The 23,981-nt window shown below is 31.9% G+C and overlaps 5 protein-coding genes and 1 long non-coding RNA gene across 14 annotated transcripts; 3 read left to right on the top strand and 3 right to left on the bottom strand.

The window, feature by feature from the left end:
* Positions 1–357: 357 nt before the first annotated feature.
* LOC135145475 (excitatory amino acid transporter 3-like) lies at positions 358–1,143 on the top strand. The gene has a single exon (XM_064077581.1). The coding sequence runs from the start codon at positions 358–360 to the stop codon at positions 1,141–1,143; it is 786 nt and encodes a 261-aa protein (XP_063933651.1).
* A 248-nt stretch (positions 1,144–1,391) lies between these two features.
* Positions 1,392–6,614, bottom strand: LOC135145486 (WD repeat and HMG-box DNA-binding protein 1-like). 5 transcript variants are annotated; one of them, XM_064077595.1, is made up of 33 exons: positions 6,482–6,614; positions 6,308–6,419; positions 6,136–6,209; positions 5,987–6,079; positions 5,804–5,915; positions 5,648–5,748; positions 5,521–5,593; positions 5,394–5,462; positions 5,275–5,327; positions 5,087–5,223; positions 4,928–5,027; positions 4,776–4,873; positions 4,614–4,718; positions 4,439–4,557; positions 4,266–4,368; positions 4,059–4,201; positions 3,925–4,003; positions 3,689–3,794; positions 3,472–3,623; positions 3,339–3,413; positions 3,217–3,287; positions 3,069–3,162; positions 2,959–3,014; positions 2,830–2,896; positions 2,672–2,767; positions 2,500–2,623; positions 2,381–2,447; positions 2,239–2,316; positions 2,101–2,173; positions 1,954–2,045; positions 1,856–1,897; positions 1,531–1,642; positions 1,400–1,477 (listed from the first exon to the last, which is right to left on the bottom strand). In XM_064077595.1, exons 1-33 carry the CDS (start codon positions 6,559–6,561, stop codon positions 1,470–1,472), a joined length of 2,964 nt encoding a protein of 987 aa, XP_063933665.1. In that variant the 5' UTR covers positions 6,562–6,614; the 3' UTR covers positions 1,400–1,469. The 5 variants fall into 5 exon arrangements, with proteins under 5 accessions (XP_063933663.1, XP_063933664.1, XP_063933666.1 ...); XM_064077593.1 differs by having other exon boundaries at positions 1,392–1,642; XM_064077594.1 differs by having other exon boundaries at positions 1,392–1,642; positions 6,308–6,416.
* A 407-nt stretch (positions 6,615–7,021) lies between these two features.
* On the top strand, positions 7,022–9,384 carry LOC135145505 (7SK snRNA methylphosphate capping enzyme-like). Of its 5 annotated transcripts, none has more exons than XM_064077627.1 (10): positions 7,022–7,084; positions 7,136–7,475; positions 7,567–7,697; positions 7,746–7,855; positions 7,912–7,989; positions 8,042–8,121; positions 8,240–8,354; positions 8,415–8,493; positions 8,562–8,645; positions 8,853–8,925. In XM_064077627.1, the coding sequence occupies exons 2-10, from the start codon at positions 7,162–7,164 to the stop codon at positions 8,909–8,911; spliced, it is 1,050 nt and encodes a 349-aa protein (XP_063933697.1). In that variant the 5' UTR covers positions 7,022–7,084; positions 7,136–7,161; the 3' UTR covers positions 8,912–8,925. The 5 variants fall into 5 exon arrangements, with proteins under 5 accessions (XP_063933697.1, XP_063933699.1, XP_063933700.1 ...); XM_064077629.1 differs by having other exon boundaries at positions 7,037–7,243; positions 7,313–7,475; XM_064077630.1 differs by having other exon boundaries at positions 7,037–7,475; positions 7,567–7,595; positions 7,652–7,697.
* Positions 9,385–11,210: 1,826 nt separating this feature from the next.
* LOC135145513 (uncharacterized) lies at positions 11,211–12,086 on the bottom strand. The gene is made up of 4 exons (XM_064077635.1): positions 12,000–12,086; positions 11,709–11,868; positions 11,456–11,635; positions 11,211–11,366 (listed from the first exon to the last, which is right to left on the bottom strand). The coding sequence occupies exons 1-4, from the start codon at positions 12,058–12,060 to the stop codon at positions 11,282–11,284; spliced, it is 486 nt and encodes a 161-aa protein (XP_063933705.1). The 5' UTR covers positions 12,061–12,086; the 3' UTR covers positions 11,211–11,281.
* A 4,447-nt stretch (positions 12,087–16,533) lies between these two features.
* Positions 16,534–17,328, top strand: LOC135145454 (uncharacterized). The gene is made up of 4 exons (XR_010283454.1): positions 16,534–16,625; positions 16,684–16,749; positions 16,808–16,897; positions 17,199–17,328. It is a non-coding gene; the product is annotated as an uncharacterized LOC135145454 (long non-coding RNA).
* A 93-nt stretch (positions 17,329–17,421) lies between these two features.
* Positions 17,422–23,552, bottom strand: LOC135145494 (uncharacterized). The gene is made up of 21 exons (XM_064077609.1): positions 23,453–23,552; positions 23,347–23,400; positions 22,966–23,130; positions 22,747–22,916; positions 22,648–22,698; positions 22,527–22,593; positions 22,385–22,478; positions 22,148–22,259; positions 21,956–22,091; positions 21,841–21,906; positions 21,477–21,591; positions 21,335–21,407; positions 18,811–18,915; positions 18,597–18,751; positions 18,459–18,544; positions 18,313–18,401; positions 18,195–18,262; positions 17,872–18,135; positions 17,728–17,815; positions 17,562–17,673; positions 17,422–17,512 (listed from the first exon to the last, which is right to left on the bottom strand). Exons 9-18 carry the CDS (start codon positions 22,015–22,017, stop codon positions 18,046–18,048), a joined length of 909 nt encoding a protein of 302 aa, XP_063933679.1. The 5' UTR covers positions 22,018–22,091; positions 22,148–22,259; positions 22,385–22,478; positions 22,527–22,593; positions 22,648–22,698; positions 22,747–22,916; positions 22,966–23,130; positions 23,347–23,400; positions 23,453–23,552; the 3' UTR covers positions 17,422–17,512; positions 17,562–17,673; positions 17,728–17,815; positions 17,872–18,045.
* Positions 23,553–23,981: the final 429 nt, after the last annotated feature.

Raw genomic sequence — 23,981 nt, 5'->3', positions numbered from 1 at the left:
ATCTATTGTGGTCCCCATAAAAATAATCTTTTACAAGTGGACGGTAATAACAGGATTATATGTGCAAAAAATGCTCAGACTTTGTTAAATTCGACTTTTAAATTTGCTCTTGGGGATGAAGCTTTTCCTTCTAAACCTGTGGAGAGTGTCCACTCCGCGTTGCAAAATGGTATCTTTTTACAGCTGGTCCCCTCTAATTTAATTACAACTTTTCAAGAAGCTAATTTTTTGGGTATTATAACTTTCGCCGTGTTTTTCGGTGTAGCTTTAAAAAAAATTTCGAGGATAGACAATAACAATGAAGGGTATAAATATGTAGTAGGTATAATAGCTTGTATAAATGAGGCTTTAGTGAAGATGGTTCAAATTCTTGTGCACTATTCTCATCTCCCCATAGTGTCCTTAATTGCCGGTGCACTTGGCGAGCGGACTGATTTAACCAATACTTTTAAAAGTATTGGATTGCTTATCGCCACCGTTTTATCGGGTCATTTGCTCCATTTTCTTATAGTCTTACCGACTCTCTACTTTCTCATAGTCCATAAAAATCCTTTTAGTTTTATGAAACAATTACTCCCCTCACAACTTCTCGCCTTTGCGAGCTCATCTTCGGCGGCTGCATTACCAGTCACTATCGATTGTGTAATGCAAAGTGGCCTTGTCCCTAAAAATATAGCAAACTTTGTACTTTCTTTCGGAGCCACGATTAACATGGACGGCGTCGCCATCTATTTCCCAGCTGCTTTAATCTTTTTAGCCACCAGTGAAGGTCTTGAAATTAAGGCTGTTCACTACGCGTTAATTGTGCTTCTTTCAAGCTTTGCATCAGCCGGTGCAGCGCCTATACCCAACGCTGGCGTTGTGCTTATACTCACCTTTTTCACCACCATCTTTAACGGTGTAAAGCCCACAAATCATGCCTTGCTGCTAGCTATTGACTGGCTTTTGGACAGATCGAGTACCGTGGTGAATGTTACCTGCAACGGTTTTATAGCAGTGATGGTGTCCCAATTGGAGGGCGGAGATTCCGTAGATCAAGAAGATATCGGTTTAGATTTAGACCATCCAGAGAATGGCATTTCGAAGGATGAACCGAAAGCTGAAGTGAAATTTGAGGTTAAGTCGCTTCAGCAGGGTTTATAGAGAATTTCAAGGAGAAAAATAAATTACTTTTATTGCTTGTGTAAACTTATTTCAATGCGTAGAATTTGTAACTATACTTTCACTTTTCAATAAAAAAATCAATGCTTTTTAGTATTATATTACTATAAATATTGCACTTAGTTTTATAAATTAAAGCCGAGTAAAACATATAAGCATTTAAAAATGTAGATTTATGAAGAACAATAGATTAAACATTGACTAAATTAAAAAAAAGCAAAAAAGCACAATTATTATCTTCACAAAGAAAAAGTCTTTTTCAGCGGCATCGAATCTAGTTTAGGAAAGTCTTCCAAGTTGACTTTACTTCAAAAAACTAAAGCTCCTGATCAGTTCCATTTAGCTCTACTTCTTGATAAATTCTCTTACAGCTTTCATCTCCGCTCCCATCAAAATCAATAAACGTTCTTCCTTTGCCCCTTTTTTTACGCTGAGACAAGAAAAGATCATCCGCTTCAGAATCGGTGCTCTTGAGAAAAGGCTATATTATATATTAATTCAAGTAATTAGCTACAGTCAAAAAGATTTTCTTGTAATATCTTTAATAAAACTAAATTAGATGTATATGCTTCAAAGCGATTTCAGCAAAATTAGACTTTAAATTGACAACCAATAAACCCTTTGCCTCGAAGATTAGCCAAAGTGGGATATATCCCGTGACCATAAGTGAAATTTATGTTATACAAAAGCTAACCTCTGTTAAAGAAGAGTCTACAGACGAGGTGAGACTTTCCGGCTGTGCAGAAATTGCCGTATACTACCAGCAACGACGACCGGCTATTAAGGAAGAACCTTAAGAAAGTGGCTAAGGCTGCTATTGCGCAGCTTGCCGCAGCCGCCTTTCTGGAGGGGCTTATGCGTATGGGAGCGTTTATTGGCATTTGCTTAAGAGAACAACTTTTAATGATGGAGAGGGAAAAAAAAACAGCATCGTAAAACCAGAGGTTGCCGAATGAATTTTATCAAAAATATTCTCGCCCGGCAGCGCGTCTTCAACGTGCGACGACCAACTCTGCAATTGTAAAAAAGAACGCCTTTGCTGATACAGCCGAACTGTTGGAACGTTGCAAAGAGTACTTCTTTAAAGGGATTGGCCTTCATTGGTATCTCTTTTCTTACTGGCTCGGAAAAATTGCTTGTGTCGTAGGAGGAAATCTGGCGGAGTAATAATAAGCAAACTTACCAACTAGAAGACCCTAAAAAACTTAAAACAACTCACTATTGGTGTGTTTAAAGCTGATTCTATAAAAGTATCCAATCGGCTTCGCTGCTCGGAAAGTAAAACTCTATATTTTTTTATAATTTTGACTACGAAAGGAGGCGAAGCGTATGAAGTGCCTCGTGTCCTCGATTGACTGCCTTTGTGCTTGCTGCTCTGCGCGCAGATGGTTATACTGCTCGTCCATGCTCTTCTGCAACGTACTGTAAACGCTTTGCATATCGCGTTCGACAGCAGAATCGTCTTCAACGGTGTTTGAATATAATATATTATATATATAAAGAGGATTACCCAATTTCTCTCGATTTTTCTCCTGAAGTTCACCAAGTTTTTGAGCCAAAGATTGCTGCTTGTCATGCTGGGCGATCTGGATGGCAATGCTTACAGCTACAAAGCATAAAAAAATAATGAGTGCGAAGTAAAGTGTAGTATCAGCCACGTGATATGACCTTTTGGAAGATTCAACAAGGAAGCCAGATCCAGCACGCGCATGAGTTTGTCTTGCTTACACGCCAACTGTACCATCAGTAATAATAGTGAACAGTTGGGAAAAAAGTCAGTTCGTCCAATTAGCCAACCTGAATTAACTTTAGAAGGCACGTGTCCTCTTGAGTCTGCATTTGCTGAATTCGTTCTAGCGCCTCCGTTAATAAAAGATTACTTTACGATTAGGTAAAGGTACAATCACCTTGCGTAATCTTGGTATACTTGCCATCCGAGTTTGCAAAAGCGCCATTCACAAATCTAGTTTTGAAGTATTGGGCCTCCAGGGATTCCATATCCTTCATAGTTACTGGGCAATTATAACAAGCTTGTATATTTATTTATTTAAGGACTTGTATTCCAGTAGGCAGCAAGGCAACTGGTGTTATTACAGGGCGCGGAGTCACTGGCGGATGAGCTCTTCCTGCGAGATCATTATGTACGGTGCTTAGTGTTTGTGGGGGAATAGTGTTACCGCCAAGAAGAACTACAGTCATACAGTAGCTGTCGGTGAGACCCACCAACCAATAGCCATTGGTTTCGGAGTGCTCTGCTTATAAGGCAGTTACTTCTATGCGAACTGTGCTTACAAGTTCTAGAGTAGAGACCAGTGGTTTCTTTGCAGTCGACTACCGGCACCCAGCCACTCTTACAATTGTAAACTCTCACAATGAACTGCGAATCACAGGTGGCGATAAGCCCGATTTGCGAAAAGCCCAGCCAATGAAGCGTGCTATTGGTCGAGAGCGCTATTTCATCTCTTATGTTCAATAAAAGGTTGTGTAAAACAAATTCACTGCTTCTTACAGGTTAAAGAACAGTCACCTGGAAAGAATCTCGCAGGCCAGTTTAGCAGAAAACCGGTAGAGCAAAAATTTCAAGGGGGCGCCGGAAGCAGCGCGGTACACGACGCACAGTTTATTATTATAACCTTTTTGTAAAAAAGTTAGTGGTTGTAATGTAAAACACAATGCCTTTATGGAAGGCAGAAAATTAGTGTTTTACTCCCACCAATACCCATTTGCTCCGCTTATAGCCTACCAAAAAGTATGAAAAGTTACCGCTTGTGCAAATTATATCTTCAGGCATGCAAAGCGTCTGAACGAGAAGGCCTGAAAGCGAAAAGATATGCACGAATCTCTGTGCGTTATATATTACAGCGAATTCCTATTTTAATACAAAATAAGGGCTTTGCCTTCTGAGTGGCAGCCGCGCAAAACTCGCTTCCGACGGCCACGTTGATGATATTATCCGAAGCGCTGATTTTATTTGTCCATTCGTTCAGCTCCCAGGAATCAAACTGCTTATAATAAAGACAGCTGCTGGAGTCCAAGTCGCCTGCAAAAATATATTCTGTTTAGCACGTGGGCTGTACGAGGTTTTTGATGGCGATTAGTTTCACCTGGACAAGCGAAAACGGCGCCATTTTCCCCCAACGCTGCCATGGTAAATCCGTAGTGATCAGTAAAGTGAATGTTTCTCTTGGAAGTCACGTCATGAAATTCCTGAACATATACCGGCGTGGAAAGTTAATGAGTATAAACCAATCGATGTATTTTTGAGTGCCATACGCACAATATCGATCAATGAGCGCCCGTCTACCTCCCTCTGGACGACTACGCCAATCATGTTCCACGCCATGTAACGGCGATGGTTCTGCATGGGGCTACTGCTAGGCTGAAAAACGCTTTGCTCTATAAAAAAAAGTGGCAAGTAATAACGATAGAAATAATAATAATCATAATAATGCCTTTCACAGCTACGAGAGCACGAGGTCGTTGGGCGAATGTTTCCGGCTCTTCGGTTAAGTCGTCCACTATAAAGTCACTCATGTCGTCTGCTTCGCTCACGTGCTCTGAAGCGAAGTAGGCATAACAGTGTAACAAAGAAATATTACTTAGAGACAACGGACCCAAAGCTTCTTCCTCAATGACACCGCTAGAACCAGTAATGGATCCAAGGTCGGGTGAGTACCGGCGAGAGGTGGTGGGAGGCAGTCCGTTGGGCACGCTGCAAGGATTATACTGAACATAAAAATATATATAGAACATCGAAAAGAACTACCTAAAAGGGGAGGGCCTCTTTTTAAGATCCTCTTTGCTGTGGTGGGAGCTTAACAATAATGACTTGGCAGGAACAACGCCTTCCCATACAGACCACCCGCCTACCGGAAAACAGAGAATAAGCGTTCTTCTAGTGGCCATCAAGCACAGAATGAAAGACCCTTATAGCTAGCAATAGCAATGCTGCGGCCAGATGGATGCCAATCAAAATCGGTCACGCGGTAGTTGACGGAGCGGTTGCAACTGCAGATAGGCTCGCAGGTCTTCTGATCCCATATGAGAATGTGGCCATCCACGCTGAGCCCCGCCATTCGTGGGTTTTTTTTCTATAAAGTTCATAATAAAAACCTCGCACTGGCGAGATACGCCCCATCAAAACTCCACTTGATAACAGAAACTGCCTTAAAATGCGTGAAAATACACTTTTAAATTGTATAAATAATGGACTCGACTACTCATTTTATTACTTTGGAGTGACCGGCAGTGGAATGTAGTTTATAAAGAAGCTTCCACGCGTCCCTTTGATAAACGTGAATCTAATTATTAGCATTCACTAATATATTAGCTTGAATTTCTTTAAACACATGTAAGTACTTCATTTTTGGATGGTACTGCAAATTTGCCACCTTCTGGATGCCATTCCACTGTACCAACATCAATAGCAAGTCTTGAGAATCATCAATTGAAAAATAATTTTTCATTAAGATAATCTTAGTATTACTCTGGATCAGAAATTTTTTCTAGTATATCCAAGCTAACAACAAGGCAGCCGCTCTTACGCAAATTCCATACTCGAAGCGTTCCATCACAACTGCTACTCAGCTATTACGTAATTATTTTCAAAATTTAAAAGATCGATGCCTTTTTTAAAACTAACTAAAAATTCTCCTAAAGGATCATAAGCCAGAGAGCGTATAGAGTTTTGATGACCGCTGAGTTCAGTAATGTTTTCTTTGTTATTTAAATCCAGAATTTTAATAGTGGAGTCACTTTTTAAAAAGTTAATTTTTTATCATATAGAAAAAATTATAATGACATAAATTAATAAACCGAAGCATACTCAGAGCCTGCAGCGACATAGGTGCCAGAAGCATCAAGTGATAAACAGCGTACAGGACATTCAAATTTAGTTAACAACTTGGCCGAGTTTTCACTTTAATGGTATTCTAACAAATAATAGTACCATTTATATATCGGTTAAACTAATACCGATCTTCTTGAACAGTGTTAAGATCGAATAAAATAACTTTATGATCCTCAGTCCCTACGACCAACCTTTTATTCTAAGTTTAAAATTGAAAAAAAAAATTGAGTTGTATATAAATAGAAGAAGAGAACTTTTTTTTTTTAAAAAAAAATTAAGCGTATATAAAAAAAATACTTTGCAAGCTAGGCAAATCACATCATCACTGGCTTCCCAAATAAAAGGATCTTGGTCGTCATAGTTTTTAAATTCTATTAAACTTCCCCCAATACCTCCTATAAAAATGCTTCTTTCGTAAAATGATAGTAATGAGTTGATTTGATAAAGGCAGAGAGAAAAAAGTACACTTACTCGCCACTTTGATTGTGCTTGATCGAGGTAAAACCTTCAGCAACTACTAACTTAAATTCTCGTGATATGTGTTCATTCATAGGGTCATTAATTTCTTTTTACAAGAGTTTTTTTTTATAGTAATAAAAAGTGTAAGGACACACGCAGACGCGAACCACTTTTGCGATATTATGAAGGTGAAGCTAAACTTAAGCTTTGCACGAGTTTTGGGAGAAGGGTCAGACTACATGACTGCTTTTAAAGGGATTCTGTATCGTCATTGCATGTAAATTCGTTGCAAATTTTATTTGAGCTTCTAATGTACGGCAAAGACATTGATTAAAGCCATATCGTATTATATTATCACTGCAAAAGCTTTGTTATGCAGTTAATTTTTGTATTTAAATAAAATTATTCGTAACTCGGGCATTATATCACCCCAGCAGCGTTTAAATAATTTTCAGGTGTTGCGCTTTAATTAAATGATTAACAATTCCGTAGTTTTCAATTTTAGTTTAGCACCACCGTCCCCTTTCTGCAGGTTTTGTTACGCCAGGATACCCCAGGGCAAGGCCTGGGAACTCTCACAAGCATACTACTCAACTTCCTTTTCTTTTTCCTTATGTAAATGAAATATTCTTTTTACCTGTGTTTGCGGCTTAAAATTGTACCTAGATCGTCTATGTAAAAATATTATAAAAATGAAGAGAAAACACAAAGGTTTGAAAACTTTAAAGAAACGAATACGCGTTAATGAAGCCAACTTGAATGACAACCATATAGGTTTTACTAATAATCCTTCTGAGCATTTTAGTAACTTAAATAACAGTCATAGTAATAATTATATTAAAGAAAGTAGCAGCGAGGATAACAGGCATATCGACAATGATAAAAATAGCAGAAACAATAAAAAAGATAATAATAGTAAATGTAATAATAAAAGCCAAGTTAGCTTGAAAGCCGAGCACGTTGAGAAAAATAAAAACGAACAGTACAGATATGGGAATTACGCAGGGTAACTTTAAAAGCCAAGATTACTATTTAATTTAGACGCCTCACTATTGTAGACATAAATTTAAACTTGTATATTTTAATTTATAAATAAGGTATTACGGTTATCGACTTACAAAAGAAGGTACTCTCGGCGACCGTTTAAAAATTATTAACCCTAATTTGTTTGAGGGAAAAAAGATTCTGGATGTGGGTTGCAACACTGGGCTAGTTGCAATTTACATTGGTTCGTTATTATTTTATGTTATTATTATTAACTTTAACAATTTTCAAGCTCAGAATCTTTATCCAAAGTCGGTATGCGGAGTAGACTTGGACCAGATTCTAATTAAAAAAGCTTGGGGAAATCTTCGGTGGCAAAGCAGCTCTTATTATTATCAAAAGGCTTAAAGAAATCTATTATAAATTTATTTAAATATTTTACTTTTATTTTTATATAGGAAACGGACAGTTATATCCAGTTTCCCATTTCTTTCTTAATTAATTTGGGTACCATTCCTATCGACTCGGACGAAGAAGTAATTTTAAAAAAAGATTCCTTTTTTTATAGTTGAATAAAAAATGTAAAAGGATTTTCCAGGGAACGTAAAGTTTATATGCAAAAACTTTCTAGATTGGGAGCCTGTAACCCTTTATGATACTATTTTATGGTATCTTTCTTTTTTTAAAAATGATTGCGTTCTGTAAATTGAAAGAAAGATTAAATTTCTATCAGTGTGCGATTTAGAAAAGATTTTTTACACATATACTTTATGCATCAAAAAAAAGTTTTAGCGTTACAAAGTGGATTCATCTAAATTGGGGAGACGCTGGTATTAAGAAGCTATTCAGTAATATATGGGGCACGCTAGAAGACGGCGGCCATCTTATCTTAGAACCTCAAGTATTACTTTTGCAAAAGCCGCTATGTAGCAACTATTTATAAATAATTTCATATCCCAAGCCGTGGTCTTCCTACAGGAGTAAAAAAAGAAGACTTGTAGAGCACTCTAGAGTGTTTGCCACAATCCAACTTAAACCAGGTTTTTTAAACACTAACTGTCTTACGAGGAATTTTAAAGTTTAAATTTTTTATTTATTTAATATTCAGATGATTTTCAAAAGTATCTTGAAGAAAATAAAGAAAAGCCGTGGAAATTGGTAGATACTTTAAGCCCTCTTTCTGATCAAAAAGGTAAATTACTAATAAATAGATTTATTACTATTATAAACTGACTTGGATCTTTAGCTTTCCCTATTTGTAGCACAAAAACAGTATAATCCAATTTATTGATCGTTATTAAACCTTAGTTTTACGGTGAAATTTCTATAATAGTTATAATTCCCAGTAAAAAAAAATTTTTACATGTCACACACTTATCGAATTTTTAAAACATTTTAGGCTTTGAGAGGCTCATCTACATTTATCAAAAATTATCTTTTCCTAATGATTCGAATTAACTATTGCACTATTGAAGGGAAGTATAATTAGTACAATAGCCTTATTTTTGTAAAAGTGAAAAGTGCTTGACTTTTCCAGAAACTCAATGTTATAAAAAATAAAAATTTGTTTTTTTTTGGGCCTCTACCTAACTTTATAAAAAGAACTTGTAAACCGTTAAATTTCTCAATTACAACATCAAATAAAAATTGCACCTTTGGTGCTTCAACTATGGTGAGTAAGGAATTTTAAAGTGTAGAAAAGAAGAGAAACAATGTTTTTAATTATAAAACAATTAAAAGCCAAAGTACAATAAGTGATGAACTTTACAACCAATTTTTCAAAAAAGTTGATTATAATTCATTTTTAAGCTGCACTTTTTTGCTTAACTATTACACTGTTTAGACAAATATATAAAGAGTGTAAAATTTATTCGACACTAAACACGTTTCATTAGGTTTAGCGTAGTAAAGGTTACAACAAGAGACGTTTACCTCTGGAAACGAAACAAGCACAATATGCGAGCTTTATTACAAGACTGTTACGTACTGTCTAAGCATAACAGCGGCGTAGATGATAGTAAGTGATAAACTTTTCATATAAATGTATTCTACCTGTGGTACGCATATATGTCAAAGTTTATATACAATTAAAATAATTGTTACTGGTTTTTATTTAAATTATTAGAAAAAAAAAATCCTGAATTAAATTTTACTAATCTTTAAGTGGATGAATTTTTTTCTCTTTACTTTTTTTTAGAATATTTTTTTTCAAGTATATATCAAAGAAGTCTAATAGCAGTTAAACAGAAGACAAACTTTGGTTTAGACCAGGTTAGGCCTTTTAAGTCGTAAAAGGTTACTGGACCCAATTCAGTTCTTAACGAGATTTATTTAAGGCGTTACCTCAAGGATGTAGAGCAGAATAATTCGTGCGCCTTACGACATGGGGTTGGAGACAAAAGCGGTCTTACGCCCGTGAAGGGTATACAACAAAGGATGAAGCTTCGAGAAATTGCTCACAGTTAAAGCCCCAGTTACTAACTGAATCAGGAGTATATATATACACCTGCATTGTACCCCTTACACCTACTACCCTGCCTTTCTCTAGGAAAAAAGTCTAATTTAAAACTGTTATTATGCTAAGATTAATCATACAAATTTTTTTTAACCCTATCCGCTAGTTATTTTTTAATTACTACTAGTTTGCTCAACTTTGAAATTAAAAAGGCCTTCCCTATTTATTTGACGCTCAGTGAGAATAATTAATGTGATGTATGGTAGAAAGGTAATTCATGTAGACCCTCGTCTATATCATATTAAATAGAATATATTGTCTTTTTTTTTTTGATTTAATAAAAGGGAGATTAAATTTAAGTATTCACAGTTTTAGTGGTGCCTAGCACCTCGGTCTGTCTTCGCTCCTTAAATTAAAAAACCTCTGCTCTCATAAAATTGATTATAAGCGTTTAATGCAACTTAACTAACTTAAAGTAAAAGTTCTTTTTAAGTTTGTTTGCTTGTCGTCAACATAAAATCTTTGATTATTGAATTCTGCCAGGAAAGAAATAGTTTTTTCACCCATGGATAAAACTAATATTCAACCTGAAGAAAATTTTTATAATTACTAAAAGTAAATGTGACGACCTCTATCTCAATAGTTTAGTTCAAGCCGTTAAACTCTATTAAATTATTAATTTTTACGTTTTTATGAATTCATGTATCCAAAATTATGAACAAAGTTGAGTTAACTTTAAAACTAAGATTAACAAAACTTAGTTTTTTACAATACTAAGTACTTTGAATGTTGTAAAAATGTAAATTCTTAGTCTTTCTAATTCTCTGTATACATTCACTAGGTTTCTAAGAAGTGGTAAAAGAAAAAAGTATTGATAACAAAAAAAGGCCGAAAGGGGGTTAAAAACTCCTTAAAAAGGCTACTTTTAGACTTCCAAAAAGTGAGTGTTTATACGCTCAAACTTTATTGGTAGGAAACAGTACAAAAAATTTGCTAAAGTTTAACCCAATAAGCTGAGCTTCCTTTTAATATGAGGTTTATTATAAAGACCGGTTCACCAGTGAGTCAATTTCTCCGCTAATTTATTTGTGGTATATTCTCTAGACTATTTAATCCTCAATAGGTTTTTTTTTTGCAACTTTTTTTTTGCTTTAACTTTTACTAAGTGACAAGTATATAAAGCATCCATTAGTAGATCACTCAAAGGTTTAATAAATTTTATTAAACATTAATTTTTTTTAAAAAAAAATAAAGTGGCCTCTTTAGTTCTAACAGAGTTATATGTATATTTATAAGCGCTGTTATGGCTAAGGCTTTGTTCAAAAGAAGTCAGTGTATGGTGAAAAAAGAGATGGTAAAAGCTGCACGCCCACTTACACTTCACAAACATTACCCAAGTCCATGCCGAAATAATTTAAGTGATCTACAATGCCTTCACGTAATGTTGGGTGTTCCTGCCTATAAAAAAAGAACATTTTATGTAAAGCCTACAAAACTTTATCTTCCAAGTATAAATTTAGATTATGATTATAAATTTTATAAATTACTCTGAGCAGTTTTTATCTTCTCCTGAAGAGCACTCTAAAAGTGAGTCTAAACTTTCATTCCTCTGCCATAACTCCGGCCCGAAGTGTTGATACTTGAATAAAGCGTAAGGAAGATGTGGAACCAAGTCCTTCGCGTGAGTGACGCGAAGCACGTCCTTATCTCTAAAGATCTCCTCCCACCTGCAGTATTTATTAACATGAATGGGGGCAATGAAATCAATAAACTTGATCTAATTAACGGCAAAAAGTATACCAAGCGGCAAAATTCGAATTACCAACCCGCGGTTGACCAAATGTGATAAAATGATCAAAAGTAATTGAGTGATTTAAAAAAAGATCGGCAGCACAGATTGTTGCTAAAGCGCCTCCAAGGCTGTGTCCGGTAATAAATAATTTAAAATGGGGGTAATTTCCTTATTATTATACGTTAGTTGTAATAAAAGCTTCATATGAGCTTTTTAGCGAAGTAGCTGACGAAAACGAAAAGAATAGGAAGAGCATATCAAGCAAAGCGTCAAGGAGGGTGGTATATATTCAAAGTTACCTTTCAGTTCTATAAGAGTGGGGGCTATTGGTTTTAACTTCATAGTATCGTGGTAATCCATATAAAATCCTTTATGAACAAAAACTTGAGGTAATCTTGAATCTAAGTTGGCCTGAAATACAAAGCGGCAATAGAGGCCAATAACACTAACAAAGTAAAAAACAAGAATATGAAAAACCTTCACTATGTTAAGATTAGTGATCCAGTTCTTTAGGGAAGAAATGCTGATTAAAAATAGAAATGACTTATATGTAACCAAAAATAATGTGGTTAGAAGATTACTGATGGACCTACTCCCCCGAAAAGAAACCCATATCTGTTGTCTACTCGGACTTATTCCCACATACGCGAAAGTATCTTGCAAGCCGACGTAATTTACTATCTGAGCAGTCTTGCAAATAAAAAGAATTTTGGCACACCGTGAATAAAATTCAAAACCTTGAAATCGTGTTCATTTATACAGAATTTGCAAGTATATTTAGGTACTAGCAATCTTTCCGTACAGTAAGTAGAAGCACTGAAATTAAGTGCCCGTAATATATCATCTAAGTTATTTTTGGAATAGTTGTTTATCCTCATAAAAAACAGTGCATGAATAGAAAAGACTAGCAATGCCCCAAAGCACAACGTAAGAGGTATTATTCCAAAAAAAAGCATATTTACGTTAAATTATGTTGAAAAACAGCCTTTACTCAACTTTACATAGAATGCGTTTTCGTTACCAAAAATGGCTAACAAATTACGTTGATGCTTAATATGGTTGCTTACATTGATATTATATTTATTTATTTATTTACAGATATACAACAGTCGATAGACATAGCACATCTTTTCTGCTTAATCCTTATTCCCCTCTTAAACTATAAAAGAGGTAAAGAAGGATCCAGTCCCCCTCGAAGAGTCTTTATCTTCCATGTTTTCGTATCAACCATGGGCGAATAAGAAGAAAGAGTACACAGCAAAAACCAAACAAAAAAACCGATTTTATTATCAAGAAGAATAAAATAAGTAAATAAGAACAGTAAATAATAATAAAATAATTTAAGTGGTAATGTATGAATATAATATAATACGCTGTTTTTTTCTGTATGTATTAATTAAATTATATTTATACTTGTCGATTAAAATAATAGTTTATGTATTCTGTCACTTTTATATGTAGATTATTTAACATTAAATAATAATAATAAAGTGTAAATTAATTTATAAAATAAATGAGTAAACGACAAATAAATTAGGATGGTAAATCGAGTCTCAAAGAAAGCGATCTTAAGATATGTATAGGTCTTCCATACCTGTTATACTGATCTGGGTTGTAACTAACAGAAGTGGCTAACAAACTATGGGTATGTTCACTGTATCCTTCATAGCATTTAGTCGCAATTTGTAAAAACAAAGCCTTGATTGTTTTCATTTGGCAGTCACGATGTAACTGAGCATTACATATGAGCCATGGAGCATTAGTGATAATTCTGAGGAGTTTATTTTAAAATTTTGCAGCCTATTTATATGACGCTCAGAGCAGGGCCAACAAACGGAAGAATGCACCATAAGGGCGAATAATAGATTTATATAAAAGCAGCTTGTTACTAAGGTGGAGATTGCGGTGCCTACATATTAATGGGTGCAGGACATACTGGGCAGCGTCCATTTTTCTCATGACATTCCCAATATGAGCCATCCAACTTAATTTCTGATCTATAATAATTCCTAAGTACTTAACACGAGAGTTCCACGGGATAGCAGTTTTAAATATATGGAGAGTTTGGCATGTTTGAATATTATCTCTTCTTCTTGATATTATCATTGCTGCGCTCTTAGAATCATTAATCGTTATCTTCCTATTAGTAAGCCAGGTTTCCAGAGTGTACAAATAAACTTGGAAGTGTTTAATAGTCAGTGCCTTCGGATTTAGAGCCGCAGAAATAGCTGTATCGCCCGCATATTGGGCTAAGGATACGATAGTTGACCTGGGGATGTCTGCCATATATATCGAGAATAGAAGCGGTGATAAAAGTGCCCTTGAGGGACTCCAACGTTTAAACCCCCAAATTTGAATTAACCGTTCCTATAAGGTCTGTGAATTTTCTATAACTTTTTATCCTCCGGGCTAAGGAATTGATATTATAACAAATGAGGGAAGCTATATATACTAAAATTTTGATGGATTAACCCTTTATAGGTTACTGGTTACTATGTTTACCACTTGTCATGTAGGTTCAATTTGCAAGAGTAGGTCTATGGAACTTGACCCTAAAAGCCGGGCTCAGTCTCTGAAACAAACCCTGGTAAGTTCGAGTACCATTTCTAACGGACTAGGCAGCAACCAACAAGTAAAAGTGGTAAATTTCATTACCAGTGAACGTAAAGTTGAGCATGTGTTGCGCAATCATTTTATTTGACCCAAAAAGTGTTCATTCTGGAAGTAAGGAGTTTATTTTTGGTTAGATAGGTAAGTAAACATATGTTTATGTTTTATATTAAAATATGAATTGGGATATACAGAATCAAAATTTGAAAACAAATATTGGACTTTAAAGTATAGTTTCAACATAGGAAGCGATTTTGCAGAAAAAAACAATATTTTAAGCCCCAGAGATTTGCCCGTTTGTTAAAGGATTAAGAACAATTTTGTAGTTGCGATGCCGGGTGTCCCTAAAGTTGTTTTTAGTGCTGAAAAGAAAACTTTTTTAAATAGGAGAAGTTGAAAGGAAAGGGAAAGTAACTCTTATTTTTCTTCCTATATATCCTATTTTCCTACTAAAGTGATGCTTTAATACTTAATAAATATATATAGTACTATAAAATTTAGCTTCACAGTAAGCTTTGGGTAGTATTTAAGTTAAAAATTTTTTTCATGGCGCCAATTTTTATAAGGAGTGTTATTTTTTAAGTAAAACCAAATATTCAACAAATATAATAAATTCTTTTTACAAAACCTTTCATTTATTAAATTATTACCCTTTATAAGCAGTAGAATATACTAAATCAAGGCGGTTCTTGCTAAACTTCAGGGAAACGAATGTTAAACATCCGTGAGTGGTTTCAAGAATGAATGGGATAATGATAGGCAATTCTCCATTCCAAGTAAAGGGGAAAACCTTGAGAGAAGGTAACGGCGCATTGATTACTATCGCACGAGTCACCTGTGATACTTAACCTTTTTTGTTCGGTTTATTAAAAAGAATTTTTTTATTAAACTTTTCCGTTTGCCACGTCATTAAGCGTGGCTTACATGAAACACTCGATGAATTAAAACGTATTGAGATTTTAGGGTTAACCCTGCAATTCCTGCCTCCTTAAACCCTTTTTATAAAATTTTATTTTTAGCTTTCTTTTAATTAGTAATTTTTAAAATTATATTTTGTAGAGATTTTCTTTTTCCTATATTTTTACAATAACAACAAAAACCTTTCAACAGTATAATGATATATTTTAATTATGTAGAAAAAATCTACAAAAAATGTGTTTCAAGAAAAAATAAGCCCAAATATAAGATATTTTAAAGATCTAGTTTGTAACCAAGCTGAAATGATTAAAGGGGGCAACTGCTTGCTTAAAAGCACGCTCCTATGCACAAATAACTTGTCTGCTTACTTGCTAAGCATCGCCTTCATATTAATAAAGTCAACTGGTAGTTTACTATCATTTAGTAATTAGTCTGTTTCGTGTAAGCAGAAGCTTATGTGTCTCAGTTTACTTATGAAAAAAAGAGATGGTTTGCCGTCAAGTTGTTGTCATGTTGCGAAATGAGAATGCACACCAAAATCTACTGGAAGATTCTCGGACTTTATAATAAGCTATTATATTATTTATGTAATTGGGCCTATTAAGCTTAAGTTTAACACATGGAACCACAAGTGTTTTACTTGTTTTACTAGAGAACATTAATAAAAAATTAGCTTTAAAATATATAAGAATTTATTTAAAGTCTAAATAAACATATACGTAGCAAGTATCGACTGGTAACCTTAAAAAAGAAAATTAAAATTTTTGATTATATAAGTTTGGCTACTGATAAAGAAATTTTGGACGAGCTAAAGTTAGACGCTGGTTCGTAAAAGTAACTAAGACGAAGTAATACATCCTTAAACAAGTATAAGAAAGGGTTATTACTACTTTAAAACGTTAATCACCTCGTTAGGAGAAAAATAATCCTAAACCTATAAACGCTACTAGATATTAAGCACTACCTTTGTTTAAAGTTAAAATAACCAAAGCAGTTAAAAAAAAAGTAAAAACAAAGATATTACTATTTCTAAAAGGAGTTATACTCGACGGACTCATATGTTTCCTAGTAAATATCAAAATACAGACTTACAACATTTTAAAAAACGTTATAAAAAAGTTTACAAAGAACTTTTACGTGCAAAATTTAGAAGGACTTGCCTTTCACAACAGGCCTGATAAAATCGAGCCAGTTAAAGATAAAAAGGACACAGCTGGTGCGTTAACGCAAATATTTGGTGTATTGGTTGCGGGGTTATTACTTTTTTTATTAATATAATTATCTCACTTTGTGTTCTTTGGAGCGCGGTCGTCTATGCTATGCCCTCTCTTGGATCTCAGACGCGAGTTGTTTCCAGCAATATTACCAAAACTCCCTTAAGAACTGTTTTGAGCATAGTAGGCCTTTTTAAAAAAATTACTGTATCTATAAAATATACTAATTTTCTCGGGTTAGACGAAAAGAGCCGCCGCACAAATATCTGCGATTTTAAAGCAAAATCCTAACGCTTACGCTGTGAAAGTTGTTTTTTAATTCTAAGCAACAATCATACAACATTTCATTTTAAGTGCTACGTTAGGTTGGAACTCAAAGAAAGGGTTGTAACGGACTGACTTACACTTTAGACTGTGTAAAAGAAAAAGGAAGATTTGATGAAGAAGTTTTACAGGTATCTGTTCTTTTTTATACTTCTTTTTCATACTGTAGGAGAAGGTCTAACTTATTTTATAGTAAATAGTGCTTTTATTTGTCAAAGTTTTTATTTTTTGAAGGCTAACTTAAAAAAAAACTTGAATAAAATAATTCGTGTAGCTAAAGGCATAAATTATAGGTAATTTGTAACCATACTTAATTAGTTAAATAACAGATAAATTATGGCAAATGTTTACTAAATTTTAGCACAGCGCAACACGAATTTCCAAAGCTAGCTTTACTAAAATAAATTTTTTTTTCTATTTTTGTTTTATAAGCATGGAGTGCGCGTCATTGTCGACGGCAAAGCTCTAATGGCAATTATAGGATCTGAAATGGACTGGGTGGAGGACAGACTCTCACATTCGTTTGTTTTTAAAAATCCCAACGTCAAGCATTCCTGCGCATGCGGAGAAAGTTTCACTGTATAACACCAAAAGTGTGTAAAATATAAACAAAAATTCCATCTTTATTAAATTTTTTTGGATTAACAAAAAAGATGGGTAGACTTCGTAGATTGTAGTAATTTTCGGGACCGTTCAGAGCCCAGTATTCTCTCCAACCGCAGTGAATCATAAGTAGAGTACAGTACCTAATGAGAAATTAAAAAAAGTAAAAAAAAATTAAACTAAAAATAAAACAGTGCAGGATGTAGAGGAATCAAATTCCAAATAGTTAATAAGTTCAGAGTAAAAGTGTTCGTATAGAGGAAGTTCATAAAATATGAGATGCTTAGCACCTTTCAATTTCCGCCTTAAAAATTTAAATTCAAAGAATAATTTCAAGCATATCGGCGCTGCTGATTACCTCTTATAAAAATAAAGTCTTTCCGTGTAGATAAGAAAGTGCGCATCTCCATGCACAAATTTTGATCGGCAGCGAGAAATGGCACTTTCTTGACGGAAATTCGTTAAAATATCACCGTTGGCCGTATTTTCACAGCTCAAGTACCTTTACTGTACTCGCAAGCGAAGACGTGCGAGATGGAGTTTTGAGCAAAATAATTTCTTAAACGAACGAAGTCGAAATAAGAAGACACAAAAAGACACGTCTTCTGGTGCAGTGCATCGCGGAATTCTCCTAAAACCTACAAGAAGACTTCAGGTACCGCGAGAAAAGGGGCCCCTAAAAATAAATAAAAGCCTCGTTAATAAATAAGCTGAAACGTTGATCACTCAAGCATGTGTGATCTTCGCAAGAAAATCGCCGGAAAATCTGATGCACAAAGGCACTGTAAGAAATTTACTATGAAAATTAGTAAAAGAAAAACGAACTTGTTGGACTCGATTCACAACGTGGCATATACTTCCCTCGGGGTAGTGAGGAATAAGTTTTATTTTTCCTAATAATGATAATAATAATAATAGTAACAAAAAAAAATTTAGTAACAACCAGCATAATTATCAACACGATTAAATAAATTATTAATTTCAGGAGTAATAAATCTTGAAAAGATCAATGTTTGACGATACTTCGTTGCGCTAATTATTAAAAATTAAAATAAATTACGTAGGAACAAACGTTAAAAAAAACTCAACAGGTTATTTAAAAAGTAATGCTTAATTCGCGAAAAATCGGTCTCCCTTGTTTCTTTGGGGAGCTGATTAACGCACTCAAACAAAATCTGAACAGATTTACTAAAAAAAATTTTTATAAAAACAGCAATAATAATAAACTTTGACATGAGCCCAATTTTGCATTAAGTAAACATCGCTTAAGTCCAATACAAGAATTTCAATAGAAGATAAAAAATCATAATCGGCCTTGAAAGACCCGTCAGCTTTTCGAGCGGTGGCCGTCCTGATTCCCAACGGCGATGCGATAATGATGTCTTTATTAGAAATCAAAATTAAAATAGTTAAAAAAAGCTCCCGCCAAAAAAAAGAAGACCGGACTTGTAGCAATTGGCGTAGAGAGTCAAAGACTTTCTCCTCAAAGAGATGCCAAACAAAAAACAGTCGTCTTTGTTTCCGTCAAATAAAAAATTGTAATCCGCTAAAAAAAAAATTAAAATCACGAAAAAAATCTATAAATAATAAAATTTATAGTACTAAATAAATAAGAAAAAAGTATTAAATAGAAAATTTGTTTCTAATTAATTTCTTTTAAAATAAAAAACTGATAAGTTTATTCATATATTCATTTTAGTAAAAATAATTTATCTTAAATGGAATTTTAGCTAGATTCGACTTAATTTCAAATAATGAATATAAAATTATTAGTTATTACAATAAAATAATTCAGCTTACTAAACTCAACGTACTTTATTAATAATTTACTATAAAAAAATTATTTATTGATATTAATTTATTTACTGAATTCCCTTCTTTGAACAATAAAAAGTATTAAAAAATCTCTAAAATTATTTTCATATTTTAAAAAATTCCTCATTAATAATTATTTTATTATCCCAAATTTTGAAAAATGTAAAAATTATAAATTTATAAATTTAAATTAAATATATTTACAAACTAAAATTTAATTAATTTTTTTCAAATTTTAAACAAACAAGTATATTTTAAGTATAAAAAAATAAAGTTTTATATTCTTAACTTCGTGAGCAATAATATATTTTTCAATAAACCCTTTTTTTTAAAAAAAATATATTAAAGAAATAAATCAAAATTAATTAAAAAATATTAATTTTTAAAAACAATTTATTATTTATAAAAAATTGTATACAATTTATAACAGAGTAATAATATATTGTTATCAATAAAAAAAACTTTTTGATTAACTTCTTTTGTAGTTCACTAATACAAATATAAGCAGCATAAATTAAAAATTAAAATTAATTATAAAAATTATTATCTCCTAAAAAAATAATTCAAATTGATTTAGTATTATTTATATATAAAAAAACTTTTAAGTAATATAATTTTATTTTTACTTCAATAAAAATAAACTTAGCGCAATAAAATCAACAAATATTGTAATTATAATTATTTTTTATAAAAAAAAAAGATTTTCAAACGCACAAAAAATTTCAGAAAAAGAAAAATTAATAGAAACTTTACTTATTATTATAATTTTTGGTAAAACAAAAGAAATAAGCATCAAAATTAACAACAACATATAATTAAGATTACAACTACAATTTTTTTTTAATAAAAAAAATTATTAACTTGAATTTTATGTATTACAAAAAATTTTATAAAAAAAATTAACACCAGCTTTCAAGTTAACTTTAAGTACTTTTAATCAAATTAGAAATAATATTTAGATAATAATTATATATATATATAAATTAAAAGATTTAATAATACAATAAATATATAAAAAAGAATATTTCATCGAAAATAACAAAAACTTATAATTTGTTTAATTACAAATTATAAATTTCAGCGAAATCAAAATTACGATGGCTAGAACTTAAGATTATTAAAAAAAAAATTTTTAAAAATGAACAAATCTAAAATAAACTAACTTGAACTAAAATTACTTTTAAGTTAGATTTTAATAACAAAAAAAGAATATATATGAATATGAAAAATTCAAAGTATTTATAAGGATTTCAGCGTGACCAAAATAATCCATTAGAATAAATCTAGATTTTAATTATAGCAAAAGTTATAAAAAATTAAGAAATTTAAAAACGTTCATAAATTGTGAGTGCAATACAAAGTAACAATAACTTGCAATTTAAATTTTAATATATATTATAAAATCTAAAAATTTAAAGATTCAAATTATGCAATAAAATTCCAGCATAATTAAAATAATTCATATAACGAACATTAGATGCTATTTTTAAAATTCTAGTTTTTCTTGCTGTTTATAAATATAATTCAGGGTAACAAAGTTGAAAATAGAAAATATAATAAAATGTTTTTTTAAAAAAACAACGAAATTTAAAAATTTTTATTCACTTTAGAAAAAAATCATCGGGACAAAATTGAAAATGCAAAAAGTTTCGGGAATAATTAATATACTTTGCAATATTTCTTCAAGTCTCTTTTAAACAAAGTTATTACCAGAACAAATTTTTAAAATTTTATCATTTATAAAAGTCCTAAATTATTGTTATATAACTTTCTAAACTAATTTGAGTTTTTTTAATATTAAATGGACTTAATAAAAATTTTAATTCTCTTTTTTTAATATAAATAGTACGAAGCACAAATAACTTCTGTTATCATAATATATACAAATTCAAAATCAAAAAAAATTATTAACTTTAAAAACTAATAAAAGTATTATTTATAATTAATAAATTACTTTAAAAGAGATTTAAAATTTCTTTATTTACTTAAGTTTTATTCATATAAACATGATCTTATTAAAAAAAATCCAAAATATACCAATTTCTCGAAAAAAAATATATAAATAAAAGTTATAATTTCTATCAATTTTAGAAATAAAATTTTAAGTTAATAACTTTTTTAACAATAACTAGATAAATTTTTATACCGACCCGGTTTTTCACCAGCGTGATCCACTTTTTCATGAAAATCTTCAAAAAACCTTTTTTTGTTTCGAACGATAAACTGTGCAGCAGCAAGAAAAAGAGATTATATTCATCGAAAAGTGAGCACATTAAATTATAAAAAAATAACATTCGAATCCGAAGCGAGTAAGTCGAGCAAAACATTCACAACTCTGCATGCAGCATTGCGCATGGGCAAAACGATGAGAACTTGAGGCCTCGTGAAGCCTTGATCGCGAATCTCACTAAGATTTAAATAATCCATCAATAAAGTACAAAAAAGTGAAAATTCTCACTTTTTAATAATAATAAAAGAATTTCAATAAAAAATATTTAAAAAAAGATTTTGCTAGCAAAAAATTTATAATTTCAAATATAAATTTATTATAAATAAAAAAAAGGAAGATAAAATCTCAAATTAAAAAAAAAAAAACAAACATAAAGTAAAGCGAGAAAAAATCAAAATGAAAATCGAAACGTTACAATAAAATTACCAAAAGTCGCCTTTTTCGGAATTCTTTTTAATTCGCTGATTATTTTTAATTATTATAGACCGATTCCTATAAGGAAGCTTAAAAAAAATCTGAACTCGCGCACAAAATTGTAAACCTCAAAATATGGTTGCTCACGTGAAGACAATACAAATTAATAACGTCATCATCGTTATTCATGTTTCTATCAAAAAATCCACAATCGCGATACTTAAGAATGCTGGAAGCGAGGCAAAACTGAATTCTGCTAAATTCTAATAATTAAATATAAAAAATTCTGCAATCATATTGTTAAATATAAAAAGATCGCCTTTAAAACTAAGATCCTCTTCGCCGCGAATCTCAGCGGTTTGCTTGGTATCGTTGGATTTTAACAGTTTAGAATTAAGAAATTGCCATCGTTTGTATAATTTATCATGAATCTGTACTAAAAATCTTAACAAATTTACTTTAAAAACATATAAAAATCATGTTTTAAATTAAATTGATATTATAAATTTACAAAAAAAAAAGGAATTAGAAAAAATATAAAATAAATAATTGAAACGTTTATAATTGGATTCACTAAAGAAAAAAAGCGATCTTCAGGCAAGGAAATTATAGCCTTAAGATCAGAATCGAAAAGGGGCTTCGAAATTGTGCTTCAAAAAAAAAATTATGATAAAAAAGTTAAAGAAAATTATAAGTACAAGAACGACGCTGAAATTTCCTTAAGAACTTCAGCGAGCCGATCTTCAAAATGAACTTTAAAATAATCTTATATTAAGAGAATAATAATATATAAAATTGGTAGCTATTAAAATATTGTACCGCTTCTTGCAGTCAAAGTTAAATCAAATTCATTAACGTCTTCAGAGTTTTCTATGCAAAAAAATAAGATATGTTATATATTACTTTATAGTTAAATACCTAATTCGATTTCTTCATCCCCGCTATGCTCCAAGTCATCCAATTTATTTGTAATGTTTGTAGTAATTAGTTGATCTTCTATAGAATAATCGCAAGGATCAGAGTTGGAAAAGGATTCAGAAGAAAAATCGGTGTCTTGCAAAAAATTGGAGTGTGCGGGCTTAAGAGATCTATAATAAATACTTTAGAAAAAAAAAATTCAAAAACAATAATAAATACCCTTTTTTACTGTTAAAAGATTTTATAAGTGAATTGTAAGCTTTCAAAGGCTCAACATTAGGATTATCTTTATGTTTATCAGTATTCAAGATGCCAAATTTATCTTTAACAATACGAGCCTGCTCAGCTTTCTTTGCAATCTTTAAGTTAGAAAAAGAAGTTTTCCTGAAAAGAATAGTAATACTTATGCCATATAAAGTTATTTAATAACTAAAGAAAATCGAGGAACTTAAAGGAAACCAAAAAAATTATAAAGAATGCCTTAGTAACATAAATAACAAAATAATAAAAGAAAATTATCATTTTTGAAATAAACTGACACCGCTAAAGAGTGCTAGAAACATAACAGAGAAAATAACAAAGTAGTGAAACAATGCAAACTTTTTATTTGGACTGCAGAACGACTTCTTTTGAACTGGTGTTGACGGCTTTGTTCTATATTTGTAACAACTTGATTATATAATAAACGAAACAAAAAAAAAGATACTCAGAAAAAGCAGAATGATCAAAACTATTAACTTGATGAGCTTCACCAAATTCTTTAATGTGGCACCTATCTTTATTTAAAAGTTTACTTTTGTTAGAAGCATACTTAAGCCTCGCTTTTCTTTTAAAGCGAGAAGACATCTAACAAAACATAACGCCTTTAGTAGTAAAGAAAAACAATTAAAGCAAGTACTAATTGTCATGCACGTGCTCAGGCTATAACAAACAATGCAGCGAAGGGCAACTGGGCAGTGCCTTCTAGTTTATATTTCAATGGATATTTAGGCTTTTACTTTAGAAAGTAGTGAGTAATGGCGTTTGAGTAAAAGGGGTCATGAGAGCCTGTGGCTTCAAGCTGAAAAAATATATTTTATCTAATTATTACAACATTTTATTTATATCAGTCTCCGCAGGTTATATTCTGTAAAGTCAACATATTAAAAAGCTCACTATGCCTACCTTTTCCAGAAAGGCTTTTCAGTAATTATTATAAATGTTAGTGTTTGCTTTGTAAATCGCACTTTGCAGGT

Source organism: Zophobas morio, unplaced genomic scaffold, assembly GCF_036711695.1.
Source record: "Zophobas morio isolate AGI-343-1 ecotype UQ-CSIRO unplaced genomic scaffold, CSIRO_AGI_Zmor_V1 ptg000155l, whole genome shotgun sequence".
In the NCBI taxonomy this organism is placed as follows: domain Eukaryota; kingdom Metazoa; phylum Arthropoda; class Insecta; order Coleoptera; family Tenebrionidae; genus Zophobas; species Zophobas morio.
This window is presented reverse-complemented; position numbering and strand designations above follow the sequence as displayed.